Source organism: Schistocerca gregaria, chromosome X, assembly GCF_023897955.1.
Source record: "Schistocerca gregaria isolate iqSchGreg1 chromosome X, iqSchGreg1.2, whole genome shotgun sequence".
Classification (NCBI taxonomy): Eukaryota; Metazoa; Arthropoda; class Insecta; order Orthoptera; family Acrididae; genus Schistocerca; species Schistocerca gregaria.
Genome location: NC_064931.1, coordinates 752,208,380 through 752,225,584, shown reverse-complemented (window position 1 = coordinate 752,225,584; position 17,205 = coordinate 752,208,380). Strand labels below are relative to the sequence as shown.

Here is a 17,205-nt window from a genome sequence, read left to right as displayed (position 1 = left end):
CTGCTGGAGAAAAAATGTAGATGCAACTTCCCGCGAGACTTAAATGTATGTAGGGTGAGTCTCGAACCCGAAACCTTGCCTTTGGCGCGCAGTTCTCATACCGACTGTGTATCCAGGCATAACTCCTTTCTTTCAAGAATGCAAGTTCAGCTATATATTTTGACATCTCTTCACAACACTTGTCCCCGGATGAAGTCACATTCTTTATTACAGTTTGATTTTAATTTTTTCTCCTTACTCAGAGGATTTATTCGTGAAATATATTTTTCTTTGAAAATGTACATTTTCTATTAATATGACTCTGTAGTATTCATTCATTTATAAGTAAACAAAACTGGGCAGTTGAGTTTTTTTCGTTTCTGCCTGACGGGCAGTGTATGCTAGAAGTTTCTCTTATTTAAAAAGTGACAGCGAAGAAATCAATGTTAAAAGAGAAACAGAAGCCCGCTAATTTTCTCAGGACAACATACTGACGTAGCTTACAAAACATAATGAAGCTTTACTTGTGGGTCGAAATTTAAAGCCGGCCTCTGTTCTAGGCGCTTCAGTCCGGAACCACGCAGCTGCTACGGTGGCAGGTTCGAATCTTGCCTCGGGGATTGATGTGTGTGATGATGTCCTTAGGTTACTTAGGTTTAAGTAGTTCTAAGTCTAGGGGACTGATGACCTCAGATGTTAAGTCCCATAGTGCTTCGAGCCATTTGATTCGAAATTTAAAAGGAGGAATTACATACTCCTAAATACTATTTATCAGAGTGAAAGACAAAGGTTAAATGGCGGGGCTGGTGGAAGACGGGAGTTATGATGTCCAGATAAAGACACGCATCAAATAGAAAAGAGCACCAAAAACACGGAAATAACATTAAATCGACGAAAATTTATTTTATTTCATATGTATATCTGCTTCGGAAGCCGAATTTTTGTAGTAAAATTTGTGCGACTGGTGTACTTGATCTGTTTTGTAACCAGCAACTCTTGTCCCTTCGCAACGGAAAAATGTAACTTGAGAAAACTCTAATAATATTCGCTTGAAAGAAACAAACGAAGGAAAAAAACTGTAAGAAACTAGTGAGAGACAGAGTGGGTGGTTTCACTCTGGTACGGAGCGGCGTACGGATGACAGAAAAGAAAGTTGGAATCCGCTAACAAGGTCGTGTAAGGAAAAGCTGCCTTGCCGACGATGAGAAAGTAACAATGCGGTCTGTTACATGCTGGTACGTAAGCGCAGCTAAGTGCATGGAGTCAGTATTGACGCCATTAAAGAGGTGGAGCCAAAAGCAACAACATACAAGACAACTGGCGCTTGATAATTTTCATAATGTTCTCCAGACGCAAGGGAACACAATTTTTACTACCTGTTTATCGTCGGCAGTGTGACGTTTAGTGCTAACATTTTCTCTCATATTTTCCTCTCTTTCTATTTCTTTTTCGTTTCTCTCCTGTCTATTCTCCATCTCTTCTCTATCAAAACAATCAAAGATGAATCTGAAAGACGTATATTCCACAAAACAAGAAAAAAGACGTATAAGCACGCTCAGTCCACAGGCTGCTGTTAGTCTTATCGTCACAGAATAGGAACGTAGTCTGTTCACGATTCACATCGACTCACTTGTTTAAGCCACGACACTGGCCAATACTGATGTGACAAAAGTCGAGGGATAAATCCCAATATCCTGTTGGACCACTTTTTTCCCGGCGTAGTGCAGCAACTCGACTTGACATGGACTCAACAAGTGGCTGGAAGTCGCTTGCGTAAATACCGAACAATGCTGCCGCTGTAGCCATTAATAATTGCGAAAGTGTTGACGATGCAGGATTTTGTTCAGGGACTGAAATCTCGATTATTCCCCCTTAAATGTACGATAGGATTCATTTCGGGCGAATTTGGTGGCCAAATCATGCACTGTGAATCGTCCAGAATGTACTTCAAACCGGTCACGAACGACTGTGGCCTGATGACATGGTGTATTATCATCCACAAAAATTTCACCGAAGTTTGGGAACAGGAAGTCCATGGCTGCAAATGGTCCCCAAGTAGCCGCACATAACAATTTCCAGTCAATTACCGGTTCAGTCGGACCAGAGAGCCCCGTCCTTTCCACGTAAACGCAGCTAACACCATTGCGGAGCCACCACCAGGTTGCACAGTGCTTTGTTGACACTAGAGTCCATGGCTTCGTGAGGTTTGCCCCACATTCGAACCCTACTATCAGCTCTTACCACTGAAATCGGGGCTTATCTGACCAGGCCATGGCTTTAAGTCCTCCATGGTCCAACCGATATTTTCACGAGCCCAGGAGGTGCGCTCCAGGCGATGTCGTGCTGTTGGCAAAGGCACTCTAATCGGTCGTCTGTTGCCGAGCCCATTAATGCTAAATTTCGTTGCGCTGTCCTAAACGCGTACCTTCGTCGTACGTCCTACATGGGTATCTGCAGTTATTTCACTTAGCACTGACAACTCTACGGTATGCCGCTGCTCTCGCTGGTTAAGTGAAGGCCGTCGGCCACTGCGTTGTCCGTAGTGAGAGGTAATTCCTGTAATTTGATGTTCTCGAGACACTGATGACACTGTGGATTTCGGAATATTTAATTCCCTAACAACTTACGAAGTGGAATGTCCCAGGCGTCTAGCTCCAACTACCATACCGCGTTCAAAGTCTGCTAATTCCCATTTTGCGGTCGAAATCACATCGGAAACTTTTTCACATGAATCACCTGAGTACAAATAGCACCTTCGCTAATGCACTGTTCTTTTAGACCTCGTGTACACGATACTACCGCCATTAGTATAGGTGCATATCGCTATCGCACGACTTTTGTCGCCTCAGTGTACATCAGAAGATAGAATTAAATGGAATCTATTTCCTTTATATCATTTAATACATCCGAAAGAGAACGATGGGGTGGAGATCTCTTCTGAGCAGCACGTTGCAAGGCATCCCAGATACGCTCAATAATGTTCATGCCTGGGGAGTCTGGTGGTCAGCGGAAGTGTTTCAACTCAGAAGAGTGTTCCTGGAGCCACTCTGTATCAGTTCTGGACGTGTGGTATGACGCATTGTTCTGCTGGAATCGCCCAAGTCTGTCGGAATGCACAATGGACAAGAATGGAGGCAAGCGGTCAGAAACGATGCTTTCGTACGTGTCATTTGTCAGAGTCGTATCTAGACGTATAAGGGGTCCCATACCACTCCAACTGCACACGCCCCACACTATTACAGAGCCTCCACCAGCTTGAACAGTCCCCTACTGTCATGCAGGGTCCGTGAGTTCATGAGTTTGTCTCCATACCCGTACACGTCCATCCGCTCGATACAATTTGAAACGAGACTCGTCGGACCAGGCAACATGTTTCCAGTCATCAACAGTCCATTGTCGGTGCTGACAGGCCAAGAAAGGCGTAAACCTTTGTATCGTGCAATCATAAAGGGTATACGAGCGGGCCTTCGGCTCCGAAAGCTCATGTCGATGATGTTTCGTTGAATGACTCGCACGCTGACACATGTTGATGGCCCAGCATTGAAATCTGCATCAGTTTGGAGAAGGGTTGGACTTCTGTCACGTTGAACGATTCTCTTCAGTCGTCGTTGGTCCCGTTCTTGCAGGATCTTTTTCCGGCCGCAGCGCTGTCGGAGATTTGATGTTTTAGCAGATTCCTGAAATTCGCGGTACACTCGTGAAATGATCGTACGGAAAATCCCCACTTCATCGCTACCTCGGAGATGCTGTGTCCCATCGCTCGTGCGCCGACTATAACACCACGTTCACACTCACTTAAATCTTGATAACCTGCCATTTTAGCAGTAGTAACTGATGTAACTACTGCGGCATACACTTGCTGTCTCATATAGGCGTTGCCGACCGCAGCGCCGTACTCTGCCTCTTAACATATCTCTGTATTTGAACACGCATGCTTATACCAGTTTCTTTGGCGCTTCAGTATGTAACTGAAATGCTAATAAGAACAATTTCAAATCAATTTATCAACGACGTTTCAGTTCTATCATGTACTACACAATTCTTTCCTGTCTGCAGTATGTAGTGTTCAAAACGATACATGCAGATTCTCAACTTGTGTCGGGAAACAGATCTGTTATAATGCACCAATGAATACACTGCTTTACAGAAAATTCAAAGCAACCATAAGGGAGGAGGAAGCTAAATCAAACTTCAAGGGTTGAGAAGGTATGAGTTGTTATTTCAGTGATTGCAAAATCGAGTTCAATTTGCAAAGAACTTGAAAGTATGAGCCCGCTTATAAGTATGACGATGCACCCCCTCTGACCTGGATACGTCAAGTGATTCTGTTGGGAAGGGTTCATTAAGCTGCTGTATCCTCTTCTGAAGCAAGCTGACCCAAAATTGTTGTAACTGGTCCTACATATCCTTGATACTGCCACTTGCACATAGCTTACTCCAAGCTGGTCCCACACTTTTTAAAGGGGACAGGTCTGAGGCTCTTTTGGCCACCGTCTTATCTCAGCATCACGCAACAATTCATAGGGACACGTGTCATGTGTGGAAGAGCATTGTCCTGTTGTAAATGATACCACAATACTGTCATATCAGAGGTGACTCATCAGGATGCAACATGTCCGTGACGAACTGCTCTGGCGTCAGAGATCCCTAAATCACTACAACCTTAGACCTGAGGTCATACCTGATGGCTCCTCAAACTTTGATGTCAGGAGAAACATACACTACTGGCCATTAAAATTGCTACACCACGAAGATGACGTGCTACAGACGCGAAATTTAACCGACTGGAAGAAAATGCTGTGATATGCAAATGATTAGCTTTTCAGAGAATTCACACAAGGTTGGAGCCGTTGGCGACACCCACAACGTGCTGACATGAGGAAAGTTTCCAACCGGTTTCTCATACACAAACAGCAGTTGACCGGCGTTGCCTGGTGAAACGTTGTTGTGATGCCTCGTGTAAGGAGGAGAAATGCGTATCATCACGTTTCCGACTTTGATAAAGGTCGGATTGTAGCCTATTGCGATTGCGGTTTATCGTATCGCGACACTGCTGCTCGCGTTGGACGAGATCCAATGACTGTTAGCAAAATATGGAATCGGTGGGTTCATGAGGGTAATACGGAATGCCGTGCTGGATCCCAACGGCCACGTATCACTAGCAGTCGAGATGACAGGCATCTTATTCGCATGGCTGTAACGGATCGTGCAGCCACCTCTCGATCCTTGAGTCAACAGATGGGGACGTTTGCAAGACAACAACCGTCTGCACGAACAGTTCGACAACGTTTGCAGCAGCATGGACTATCAGCTCGGAGACCATGGCTACGGTTACCCTTGACGTTGCATTACAGACAGGAGCGCCTGCGGTGGTGTACTCAACGACGAACCTGGGTGCACGAACGGCAAAACGTCATTTTTTCGGATGAATCCAGGTTCTGTTTACAGCATCATGATAGTCGCATCCGTGTTTGGCGACATCGCAGTGAACGCACATTGGAAGCGTGTATCCGTCATCGCCATACTGGCGTATCACCCTGCGTGATGGTATGGGGTGCCATTGTTTACACGTCTCGGTCACCTCTTCGTATTGACGGCACTTTGAACAGTGGACGTTACATTTTAGATGTGTTTCGACGCGTGGCTCTAGGCTTCATTCGATTCCTGCGAAACCCTACATTTCAGCACGACCGCATCTTGCAGGTCCTGTACGGGCCTTTCTGGATACAGAAATGTTCGACAGCTGCCCTGGCCAGCACATTCTCCAGATCTCTCACCAATTGAAAACGTCTGGTCAATTGTAGTTGAGCAACTGGCTCGTCACAATACGCCAGTTAGTACTCTTGATGAAGTGTGGTATCGTGTTCAAGCTGCATGCCGGCCTCTGGTAGCCGAGCGGTTCTAGGCGCCTCAGTCTGGAATCGCGCGACCGCTCCGGTCGCAGGTTCGAATCCTGTCTCTGGCATGGATGTGTGTAATGTCCTTAGGTTAGTTTGGTTTAAGTAGTTCTAAGTTTTAGGGGACTGATGACCTCAGATGTTAAGTCCCATAGTGCTGAGAGCCATTTGAACCATTTTTGAAGCTGCATGGTCAGCTGTACCTGTACACGCCATCCAAGCTCTGTTTGACTCAATGCCCATGCGTAACAAGGCCGTTGGTGGTTGTTCTGAGTACTGATATCTCAGGATCTATGCGCCCAGTGTAATCACATGTCAGTTCTAGTATAATATATTTGTCCAATGAATACCCGTTTCTTATCTGTATTTCTTCTTGGTGTAGAAATTTTAATAGCCAGTAGTGTAGATGTGTCTCTCCAGAATGGTTTATCTACCCATGTCGCCACGATACTCACCAGTGATGGTCATCCGTAATTTTGTAGAATCGCGATTCATGACTGAACACAATGCGAACCGTGCGACTGCTGCGGTCGCAGGTTCGAATCCTACCTCGGGCATGGATGTGTGTGATGTCCTTAGGTTAGTTAGGTTTAATTAGTTCTAAGTTCTAGGGGACTGATGACCACAGCAGTTGAATCCCATAGTGCTCAGAGCCATTTGAACCATTTTGAACACAATGCGACTCCATCAGCTGTCAGTACTTCCCGGTTCTGGCACACTCTAAGCGCAACCATCTATGCTGTAGCGTTAACAGCAGCCTACATATGTAGCAGTAATTTCCTAGTCTGGCTGCTGTTAATCTCTCCCCAATTGTGCACAACAACAAAGAAAGTTGCAAAGGGTCCATTATTGTTTTCGGATGGCAGGTGCAAATGTGAAGGAATTCTGATGTGCTTAGTGCACAGTACATATATTCTCCCTTGTGATGGTCAAACGTGGTCAGTCGGAACCTTGACGATGATTACGCCTGCCCTCACTTTACTTTGCAGCCCAACATCGGGTCACTGTCATATCTGAATACCTAGCAAATCTTAATATTCAGTTACTTGAACAGGTGGCCAAGTGGAGACTCACAAGGAGGCGTCTTTCAAACTCTGTCAGGTGCTAATAACATTATCCCTTACAAGTATATGGCATCTCCGTGTTTTTCACAGTAATCGCTCAACATGTGATACAGTCACACTCGGTAAGGACAGGCCTCCTTGGGATTGATATAGTGTAGTCTAAGCAATCTGCTGCTTTTCCTGCTGACCTGGCGTCTTCTGATGGTGATTTTGGTCCTGACAGGATGCATTGGTATCAGTAGTGGGTGCCTTCCAAGGGCTGATCATCAGATGCTGTACGTACAGCTCATGCCCTCATGAAATCCTGCCATAACGAGGTCACCCAAAGATGAACCTGATGTCTCACGTGTGAGAAGCCGACGTTGTCAAACTGCCGCCCCTTTTAATAGAAGAAACAAGCAGCCTGACGGGTACAGTGGAATGCCGCTGTCCACATGAAGCAGGCAGTTGGAGTGGTCTCGTGGGAGGGTGAAGGGCAAGATACAAGGCCCGACTTTGCACTGGATGGAGACGCTGAGTACTGGTCGGAGCAGCGTTGCCCCACACAACAGCAGCATACTGCACCACCAGATAGATCTTCACCAGGCATGTGATAACACCACAGTACGAAAGAACTCTTGATGCATGGAGGCGCCCCAATGCCTTGTGGGGTTGCTAGGTGAAACGGTGATCCAGGGTAACCCTCAGTTACTTGCCCATCTTGCACCATGAGTTGGGGCCTCCTATGATGATGAGAGATGGCGAGACAGGATGCACCACTCGTCAGACGAATACGAGCGCCTTACTCTTGGTCACTTTGAATTGGAGCCACCAGTTTGCCGACTAAGCACCAAGAGCCTGGCAGGCGAACTGCACGTGGCGGCAAAACATCCCTGCATTGATCCTCTGGGAAAACTGTGCGGTAACGTGCAAGTAGATAGCCAGCTAGACGCGCACCACCCTGGGTATGTCAGCATGTACAAGGGGTACAGCAGGGGGCCAAGCAACAGTCACTGTGGCAAACCTGCACATAGCAATCGCACTATAGACACCCCACCATCCGTACGAACATGGAATATTCTCCCAGTGAAGTAGAAGGAGAACGGGTGACCGTGTGATGTCGAGACCCCGGGCACAAATAGTCAGTACATGAGACAATCATGCCACACAGCCGAATACCCTGGACGCGTGCAAGTGCACTCCCCTAAGGTACTCATGACACTCCAGGACTCTCATGGCCTTTTTTTACCAGCCACAGCAACTAATGGGACGTTGAATGGCCCTTCTAGAAACCGAACTGCTCATGTGGGATGCGGCCCTGAACAGTGACGTGATGTAGAAGCCACCCAGTTTGCCTAACGGCTTTTCTTCCATCCTACAAGCCTGTCCGGTCTTTTTCTTCCTTCGTGTGTTTTTTCATCGCCTTCCAAACAACACATGCTCTGACTTCCGAGCCTCACTGATTTCGGTCGAAACTGCCTGTGGTAGCAGTTCTGTGTGTTAGAGTTGTGTGAATGTGGGTGTGCTTCTTTGCCAAAGAAGGCTTTAGTCGAAAGCTGTAATGTATAATAGTCTCTCCATTGTGCCTGTCGGCAACTTAACTGGTCACCTTTACGGTGAGTAACAATTTATCTTTCTCCTAATAATGATGATATTCCAACCTTGAGTCTCCAGAGTTTAACGTCTCGTCGGCAGCGAAGTCATTAGAGGCGGAGCACAAGCTCGAATTACGAAAGGATGAGGAAGGAAATCGACCGTACCATTCTCAAAGGAGCCATCCCGGCATTTGCTTGGAGCGATTTAGGGAAATCATGGTAAAACTGAATGTGGATGACTGGATGGTGATTTGAGCCGTCTATCTTCTGAACGCGAGTCCAATATGCTAACCACTGTGCCAACTCGTTCGGTCAAGGCAGCAGTAACAAAAGTCAACCTAACATGAAGTATACTACACACTTGGATATACAAACGATTAGCACTTACTTTTGTGGCTTATTGACCTGGTACAAACCATAACGTTGTGCTGTATGTTTTAAATTCTGCTACTGACAGTATCTCCATATTTCAATGGTTGGTTGTAGCATGGACGTATATGGTAGCTTTGTCTTTATGGGACTCTGATTGGTCAGAACCAAGGAACAGAGACTCCTCTGAAGCTTGACGATGAGTGATCGTGAAGTTCGTGGGCAGAACAGAAGTGTGTTCATTTCTCGGGGTAGTTATTATAGATCCAGTGATATCAAACTTTAATTGCATTCCCATCAATGAGTTGGGTTTCTTTCAGGCATATCCAGGAGTGGTTGTAAGCCAGGTGTCACTGTCACCGTTCGTAGCCTGAGTACAAGTGTGCTTACTGCTCATGTTGCTTAATTTTAATGCTTTATTGTTTAACAGTAAATACACTTCAGTAAGTTTGCGGCTTGCGTTCCAATCAGAATGTTGCATGGAGCAGTCATTTATCCGAAGATATTACATCATGCATTCATTTGGAAGTGTGTAGCAGAAGGAAATGACGTGTAGCAGTAGACCTGAAAAGCATTGCTGGATTGATACATCTCATCTATCATTCATAACAGATTTAAATTCATCACAATCTGAGGTCTATCCCTATCAATTAATAAATATTTAACGCTTGTAATAAGTAACGTCAGTGACTGGGATCATTAAGCCTTCTCCTTTTATATTAAGACCATTTCTCTTCTGGTGGCAGTTTTGCATGTGAAATGTTCTGTAGTTTAGTTGAGTCCACATAATGAGCCAGGGTTGGCAGAGAGTCCCAGGGTAGTGACCCATTGTCCTGTACCCAACTCCCCCCCCCCCCCTCCCACCCTCCCACACCCTGAGAATTTCGGCTCACTTCTCAGAGGAAGATGCGAGGAGGATCAGTCGAAGTGTCCGTGCGCGCCAGGTTCACTGTCACAACCAAAGCACTATTTGCCCCGGGCATCTAGGAGTCTCACTCCGGCATTGAGATTCAGGTCACAATTCAAGTAAGTCGTATAAGCACCTTGAGAAGCACCTGCACTAGCACACAATCTTGGTTTTTAGAAGCTGTACCATACTATCAAAACACATTTGGAAAGAACTTTGTTTCCCATCAACAAATCGCATTGCTGGAATGCTGTGAAGGTAGAAGTCCACCATACACACTGATCTCTGCGTTCTGTGACATGTAACACAGCTGCATTGTGTTCAGGAATTCTTTTCTGTCTTTGCAAGGCGTTAGGCCGACTCTATGGCGCTGTTTTACGCGGAGTGAACACCCTCTTGTCTAAAAAGTTGTGAGAGGGTTGGTTAATCTTAAAAAAGTAGCAGAGAAGGGCAAGTCAGAACACCAGTTATCGAGAAATTCGAACTGAAGATCAGAGCGTAAAAAAACTTGTATAGGGTCTGCATAAGTAGGAGTTAGGTGATTGGTTAACATTGTAAAACATTTATTTCGTGGGGAGTTAGTTATTTTTTTAATAATAATATCAGTTCCCAGCATTTTGCAGAGCATTTCTCATTGACATATGAGGAATGTGATGACTTGTGGAGAGGAGACAGAAGTCTGTTTCAGTAGGAAGCAATTGGTCTGTGGATTCTGGAGAGAATAGTTCGCTTTGGGAGTCTGAAGAGAAGACGTCATCTAGAGAGCTTGAGGAAGGCACTAACTGTATAATTCGCCTGCAGATGTGGAGAAGGGATGTGCCTACAATTAGCAGCGGATGTGTTGCAGACTGCAGCAACCGTAGTGCTGGGAATTTTCCACACTACTGAATACAGAATATCATGAGAAACTGCAGCTTAGGTGCGCACGGTATGAGACTATCCAAACATTTCTAGGCACTTTATTAGGATCAAGTAGATTTCACGTATTTTATGCTTTTCCCAGGTCATTTATGACTCGATCAGTGATGTTAGCTGCATGTTTTAATTTTTTTTATTCTTCTGGCGGACGAGGCAACCACTGAGGATTGTTTTCCCATAACTCAGTTGTAAGATCTTAGTTTGGCCCCTTTTACTTAAACTATCCAGTCTTTTCTAGGTCGTTTAAGTGTCAGATTAGAAATATTCCATGTTAATAATTGGTAATTTTCGATTTCTCTACATTTTTCAAGACTGAATAGATCCAACGATTATTTTGTGTTCGTGTTTATGTCAGTAGGGAACTTTATAATAAATAAGTGTAAATGTAGGCCATTGTTTCATTCCATTGTTAGATGATCACGTTGTTTATTATCTTTTGTGAGGTGCAACACCAATGACTCATGTTTGCTAGTGCCACCTCCATCCCATGAATTATTTGTCACATTACAGTTTTATTAAAGCATATGGGTCCATTGAGATCAATCTGAATATCGGCTAGTTCAACCGATGCGGATCACTCTAACTTCCACAGGGGTATGTCAAAAGCTCAGTTGACCCTTGAATGTTGCATCAAGCACTGCAAATGTGGAATAAATTCCTGCAATCCCTTAAAATTTACGCACTCATTACTATAAAGTAGGCCCGTACATTCCCGTAATAGTTTTACAGAGCCAAATCATTAACAGAACCATGCCTGTGTGTGATCTTCTGTGAGATGGACTCAAGTTTGGAAGACCCAAGGTGAGCTATCATAACTCTGGTGACCTGTGCCTGAGGTGTATATGTCCACTTCCTGCAACTCTCACATGAACTGTTAGGTTCTTAAAACCAGCCACACTCTCAAGTCTGCATTTAACCGGAGATACTGCAAGCATTTTAGCTGAACCATATAAAATGTAGGTGTAACGCCATCTACATATTGTACACAAGAAAATATTGTTCTGCCTGTTTCTCATTCAGAAACAGTATTTGGACGTTGTTTGCGAAATGGAAGTCTTATGCCTCAAGACCAACACATTTCGGAATTCGGCAGTGCTAGTATTGTGGCCAATCAGATCTGAGGTTTTTCGTTCCAAAATACTGCTCCTCACGTTGGTCAAGATCCTACACTGTCATTGGGGCATGATACTGGGATCGAGGGCTTGAGAATGCCAAGCGAGATATCAACGGTCCTACTCGACTAGCGCCTGAGAGGATAGACATTGTTCACTTGGGTATGCAGGAACGCAAAGCCGCGTCACGTGTTATAAGTCAAGAGTTTTTTTACCTCAAGAAAAGTATCTACAACGACAGTACAACGATATCTGGAGCCCCATGGACTCTCAGCTTGGCGACCATTTTTACGGCTTCCTTTGATACGGAAAAAAAGAGATGCGCGACGGCAGTAGTGCATCCAACGACAACACGGAACACAGAAGTGGTACCACGTCGTCTTGGTGCCGTGGTTCTATGTACAATATCATGATGTATGTACACGTGTGTCGAGGCTCTGAGGACAACACACTACAGATGGCATTTGTCATAGTCATAGTGGCCCAGCACTTTCCGTGATGGTATGAGGTGCCATTGGATACATAAGATCACCTTTGGTTTGCATAGGTAATTTGATCAGCAGCAATTACGCTTCAAATGTGTTAAGGCTAGCTGATGTGCCTTATCTTCTAGATCTCGTGGCGTTATCTTCCAACGCATAACGTAGACTCCATGTCGGCGGTGCTGCTCTGACCCACTTGATAGATTGTTGCTCTGGTCAGCATGTTCTCCAGACCTTTCACCCACTGAATACATCTCATCGTGGGTTGGCAAGAGACTGACACGCCAACACTCATCAGCCACTACGATTCGTGATCTGTGGCAGTGAGTTGCAGCAGCGTGGAATCACGTGCGCGTATCTCATCCTTGTCCAGTTCAACTCGCTGACCGGCCAGGTTAGAGCCATTGTTGCTGCCAGATGAGGCAGCTCATTGTGATAAGTATCGCAATATTTTTACGACCAAATCACCAACACATTAAGTCATGTGTTCTAATTACTGTGCTGTCCGCCCCGGTAGCTGGATGGTCAGCGCGACAGAATGTCAATCCTAAGGGCCCGGGTTCGATTCCCGGCTGGGTGGGAGATTTTCTCGGCTCAGGGACTGGGTGCTGTGTTGTCCTACTCATCATCATTTCATCCCCATCGCTGCGTCAAATCGAAAGACTTGCACCCGGTGTACGGTCTACCCGACGGGAGGCACTAGTCACACGACACATTACTGTGCTGTACACATAAAATAAGTAAAATTTAGCTAGTTTGCTGTCCCTTCTGGAGCTACAATTTTATGACCAGCAGTGCACTACCACGTAAACAACTTAAAAAGCGCCACTCACCTAATTTCGAGCAAATGGATTCTGTATGTCTCCCTCCACTACCAAGTATTCCGAAATGAGAATCTCTCCTATCAGGGATTGTTTTAAAAAGGACCGAGATCTATTATGACCCAGTTCTCGAATATCTCACCTCAACCATCCAGGCAAGAAATTAGAATTAAAAACAAGACTTGTCAAGTCTAAATAAAAGACTTGTCAAGTCTAGATGCGTATTAATCACTACCAACAAAACAAGTGAACTAACTATTAACGGAACTGCAGCCCAAGGTCATACGGAGAAATACTGTTACATTTACTTGTAAATAGTAGATTTCACGTATCAGTCGTCCTTTTTAAATTTTATTAGCAGATCTAGATTTCAGCTAGAAACTAGTCATTCTCAATGCACTATCATTTATGATCAATGCATATAATGCCTGTTGGTCGGGCTTCATCCACAGTTCATTGAATACTCAATGAACTGTGGATGAAGCCCGACCAACAGGCATTACATGCATTGACCAAAAATGATAGTGCATTGAGAATGGCTAGTTTCTAGCTCAAATCTAGATCTGCCAACAAAATTTAGAAAGGACGACTGAAAGCTGATATCTATTACTTACAAGTCAATATAACAGTCGCTGTGTGCAACAGCCTTCTGAATGGAAGGTAACCTGATACTGTTATATGTTTTCATATGTTCTCTGATTTTGTGATCTCAGCATCTGTGCAGGCTTGCGCGTATCTTACAAGTTTGTAATTAGTGTGTCATCAGGGATTGAAAAAAATATTCTAGGTAATAGGGAAGTATAGTACAGCACTTGAATATTCAACACTGAAAACTCAATGAAGGAAAAAGTTAACGAGTGTTTCTTTTTGCAGGGAGACTGCGGCGACAATCTACGCCAGCTGATCGAGGAGTTGCGCAATGGCTCTCTGTGGGCTTCGAGCAGTGAGTACTTATTTTTTAACAGTATTTAATTATATATATGTAGAAGACACAAAAAATAATTTTATACGAAGATTTTATCTTATAGTCTGTGGTACTGGCATACTAAATTTGCTTTCGCCCAAAAGGGCAGTACTCTTATTGATGACCAGCTAGTACCACCGTGAACATACACAGAGTTCGTTTAGCAATATTCCGACCTCTGCTATCGAAATCTATTCAAATTTAACGACAAGAAGTTATCTGTGTGAATAGCAACAACTGGAGCCATTGTTGCACAAATTCTGAATCGTAAGTCGCGACCAACTTTGTTTTTCCTAAAGAAGTAAAATTTAGAGAACAGAAAATTACTGCTCCTCTGGAAGTACGACGGGCGTTCAATAAGCAATGCAACACATTTTTTTCTGAAAGCAGGTTCACTTGATTCAGGATTACAATACGCCATGTTATTCCCCATTTTTTTCACTACAAAACCCTAATTTTCAACATAACCGCCGTTCAGAGTGACGGCCTTACTCCTCCTTACTGGGAGGGCCTGTATGCCTGCAAGCATATCCGCAAAGATAATCCTTCGTTGCTCTAGATGGTTGCCTGTTAGTCGACGAGGAATCCGGCGGGAACACACTTTTAGAACCCAAACTGGTGAATGAGTGTGTCAGCACGACCAACAGAGTCGCTCAGTTCTGCAGCGACGCATTTGATTGCAAACCTTCGATCACCTCGGGTGAGAGTGTCCGCACGCTGAAACATTGCAGGAGTCACAGCTGTGTGCGGCCAGCCGGCACGTGGAAGATCGAACAGGTTTGCACGACCTTGGTCCGATAGTGATAGACGCCTCATTCAACGACTCACCGTGCTTTTGTTCACTTTCACAGAGTTTTATTCCTACCGTTCCCAGCCATGTAATTGAAACATAAATCAGTTGGAATCCTCAGGGTACCATCACGCTGACAGTATTTTTTTTCGCCCTCAACTCAAGGTATAGTGCCTTCGTTCCTAAGATAATATCGTTAATTTCCGAAACCTCGTTGAACATTTTTTCATTCATCGAACATAAGATTCGTTACTAAATGATTACTTCACCGCTAGTCTCCCATCATACAATAGCTGTGAACAATGTGACTCCAGCTTACTGCTGTTTCCTAGCAGTCTATCAGCCATCATAAATGATAGTACACCGATTACCACTTATCACAGAAACAAAGATAACTAGAGAGAGCACAGAATACTTTACGTGAAATTTTACTGTGTTGCTGTTGCGTCATAGCAGTTCTACGCGTAGATAGCACATAGGGTCCAGTAGCATTACAATCCTCTTGCGTCATTTGAACATTGTAGACAACTGCATATTTGCGAAAAGTACGGAAGTAGTTTCCGTCGGATAAACGTAAAAATAAATCCAGATGCAAACTGAGTCGACAAAAAGTTAAGGAATCTGGATATTTAAAATGGTGGTACTAATAGCGGAACAGATTTCGTCTCCACGACTTCTCCCTCAGCATCGACTGTAAATTAAACCCTACCTGAATGAGATTTTCACTCTGCAGCTGAGTGTGCGCTGATATGAAACTTCCTGGCAGATTAAAACTGTGTGCCGGACTGAGACTCGAACTCGGGACCTTTGCCTTTCGCGGGCAAGTGCTCTATTTTTTATGTAATCTCATTTTGTTCGTTATTGTTCGTTTCAATTGTTCGTGGCGGACGTCACCTGACGCCCATTGAAGTTCGTTATTGATCCATTCACTCAGTTTTTTTATTACAGAGGGCAGTTAACCCTCTGACCGAACACGCTGACGTCACCTGACGCCCATTGAAGTTCGTTATTGATCCATTTCACTCAGTTTTTTTATTACAGAGGGCAGCTAACCCTCTGACCGAACACGCTGAGCTACCGTGCCGGCCTAACTGAGCTACCCAAGTACGACTCACACCCCGTCCTCACAGCTTTACTTCTGCCAGTACCTCGTCTCCAACCTTCCAGACTTAACAGAAGCTCTGCTCTGCTCCTGGTTCGCAGGAGAGCTACTGTAAAGTTTTGAAGGTAGGAGACGAGTTACTGGCAGAAGTAAAGCTGTGATGACGGGGCGTGAGTCGTGCTTGGATAGCTCAGTTGGTAGAGCACTTGCCCGCCAAAGGCAAAGGTCCCGAGTTCGGGTCTCGATCCGGCACACACTTTTAATCTGCCAGAAAGTTTCAAACCCTACCTGCTGATCACCAAACAGAAAATCCACAATACACTTAAGATAACAGCTTTCTCACCATGGTAATTGCCCCCTCCATTATTATCCTCAGCTACTAAGCTTTGATCCAGTGCATCCTCTCTTATGATAATGCCGTCTTATCAGATTCATAAGATTCTCATCCCTCTTCTTCCACAGTGGACATCTCTGTATATCCCACACATTCAGATCACATGACTCCAACAACCTTACTGTTTACCTTTAATTTGCAACCCTTACATGCTTTCGAGCCAATACCAATACATTCCTTCGACCATTAGTAAACAACAGGGTGTATTAACAAACCTTTATGCCGTTCGAAACGGGAAATACTGGGCCTGCTGATACCACCCTATCGCTTTGATCAGTATTCTCACAAAAATGATGGACATGGCCCGCCCATCACAATCCAGTTGCATAATTTACGCGCCATAGCAAGAATTTTAATTATTATAATGACCTCACAACCACTGGCTTCGCTAACTCACAACCGAGATGTCACCTTTAAATCTATCCTGGACCTTGGGCTACGCTACGGATCAGTATGCTACCACAGCTAAGACTTCGAATTCACTCTAGTTGGCTCATAACACACAGACCGAGGTGGCCAAGTGCTAAGGCACTGGACTCGTATTCGTTAGGACGGAGATTCATATCCTCGTCTGGCCATCCAGATTTAGGTTTTGCCATGATTTCCCTTAACTACTTGAGGCAAATGCACAGTCCACTTCCTTCCCAAAGTGTCCCTTTCCGAGCATGTGATCCGTCCCTAATGACGTCGTATTGGCTGGACATTTAACCCCAATGTTCCTCCCATTCGCTAACTCACAATCAAACTATTACCTTCCAATTTAATATAAACCTCGGGCTGCGCAATGGACCCGTCTGTCACCACATTGTGCCTTCCAGAAGATAGTACAGAA

The 17,205-nt window shown here is 44.7% G+C and overlaps 1 protein-coding gene across 1 annotated transcript in view; it reads left to right on the top strand.

Annotated features, from left to right (window-relative positions):
- LOC126298207 (nose resistant to fluoxetine protein 6-like) overlaps positions 1–17,205 on the top strand; it is a 167,424-nt gene that overhangs the window by 43,266 nt on the left and 106,953 nt on the right. The window contains exon 2 of the mRNA XM_049989511.1: positions 13,997–14,066. Coding sequence (XP_049845468.1) covers positions 13,997–14,066 — 70 coding nt within the window. The remainder of the gene's footprint in view (positions 1–13,996; positions 14,067–17,205) is intronic.